The sequence below is a fragment of the Dioscorea cayenensis genome, chromosome 18 (assembly GCF_009730915.1).
Source record: "Dioscorea cayenensis subsp. rotundata cultivar TDr96_F1 chromosome 18, TDr96_F1_v2_PseudoChromosome.rev07_lg8_w22 25.fasta, whole genome shotgun sequence".
Classification (NCBI taxonomy): Eukaryota; Viridiplantae; Streptophyta; class Magnoliopsida; order Dioscoreales; family Dioscoreaceae; genus Dioscorea; species Dioscorea cayenensis.
Window position 1 is genome coordinate 22,832,496 of NC_052488.1, and position 1,206 is coordinate 22,833,701.

Here is a 1,206-nt window from a genome sequence, read left to right on the forward strand (position 1 = left end):
TGTTGTTCTTTTTTCTCGTGTTTGTACTATTCTTTTCTATTTTTTTTAATAAAGTTGTGGTTTATCCACTTGACTCAAAAATAAAAAAAATACTATGTTGAGAGAGACAATAAAAGATACAATTAAATTATAAAGGGAAAATAATAAAATTTTGATGGAATTTTAAATGGAGATAATTTTGTGATACTCTATTTTTTATAAATTTAAAATAATACTCCCTTCATTCCTTTTTATCTGTCATAAATCCATGCTCTTTTTTATCTGTCATTTTCTAATATCAAGAAGCATTTATTATTTTTTTCAAAATTGCCCTTAACATTTTATTCTGTGCTTTTCTTGGACTTAAATATGAGAGAGAAATGTGAAGATAACTTGTTAAAATGATGTGGCCAACATTTGGCCACATCATTTTAACTTGTCCTCGCACAAAGACGGTACGGTTAGGGATTTGGTGGGTAGTGCTGCTTGGCTACCGCTGGAGGATTATCCCTCTTTGCGATCTTTACTTGATAACATACAAACCCCACAGAGTTCTGGCAGTGATCGAAAGCGCTGGGGCTGTCCCCTAATGGTAGATTCTCTGTTAAATCCTTCTATTCCTTCCTCATCGATGGGGGGATTCGTTGTCCTCGGTCGCCCATTATCTTAAAGGGTAGCTGCCCCAGGAAAGTCAGCCTCTTCAACTGGCTGGCTTGGGAGGATAAGATTCTCTCGATGGAAAATTTGGCACGCAGAAGATGCAATTTTGTTTCTTCAACTACTTGTGTCATGTGCCATTCTGATGTTGAATCGACTGATCACCTCCTCACTCAGTGCCTTGTTGCTTCGCATGTTTGGAACTTCTTCGGACAGTTGTTTGAAGTTCGATCTGGTCCTTCATCCATGCGAGATCTATGGGGAAACTGGCGTAATAACATCAAGAGGCCGTTATCCTTCTTTTGGGACCTCTTAGCTAGAGCCATTACTTGGAATATCTGGATTGAACGAAATGCTCGCATTTTTTCATCTTCATGTGCTTCGATTGCTTCTCTTATTGTGAAGATTATTCATATGTTTCTCATATGGCTGAATGCAGCTCCTGATTCTAAAAGAGCAAAGTTAGAAGAGCCGATTAAGAAGATCAAGCGGAGCCTGGAGTTTGTTACTGGTAGGGATGTGGGGCACCATGTTCCTCCGGAGGCTAGTTCTTACCCGGGAGAGGTGTAG

General features: G+C 39.0%; 1 protein-coding gene across 1 annotated transcript; it reads left to right on the forward strand.

Annotated features, from left to right (window-relative positions):
* The first annotated feature begins 714 nt into the window (after positions 1-714).
* Positions 715-1,206, forward strand: LOC120282947. Its single transcript, XM_039289779.1, has one exon. The coding sequence runs from the start codon at positions 715-717 to the stop codon at positions 1,204-1,206; it is 492 nt and encodes a 163-aa protein (XP_039145713.1).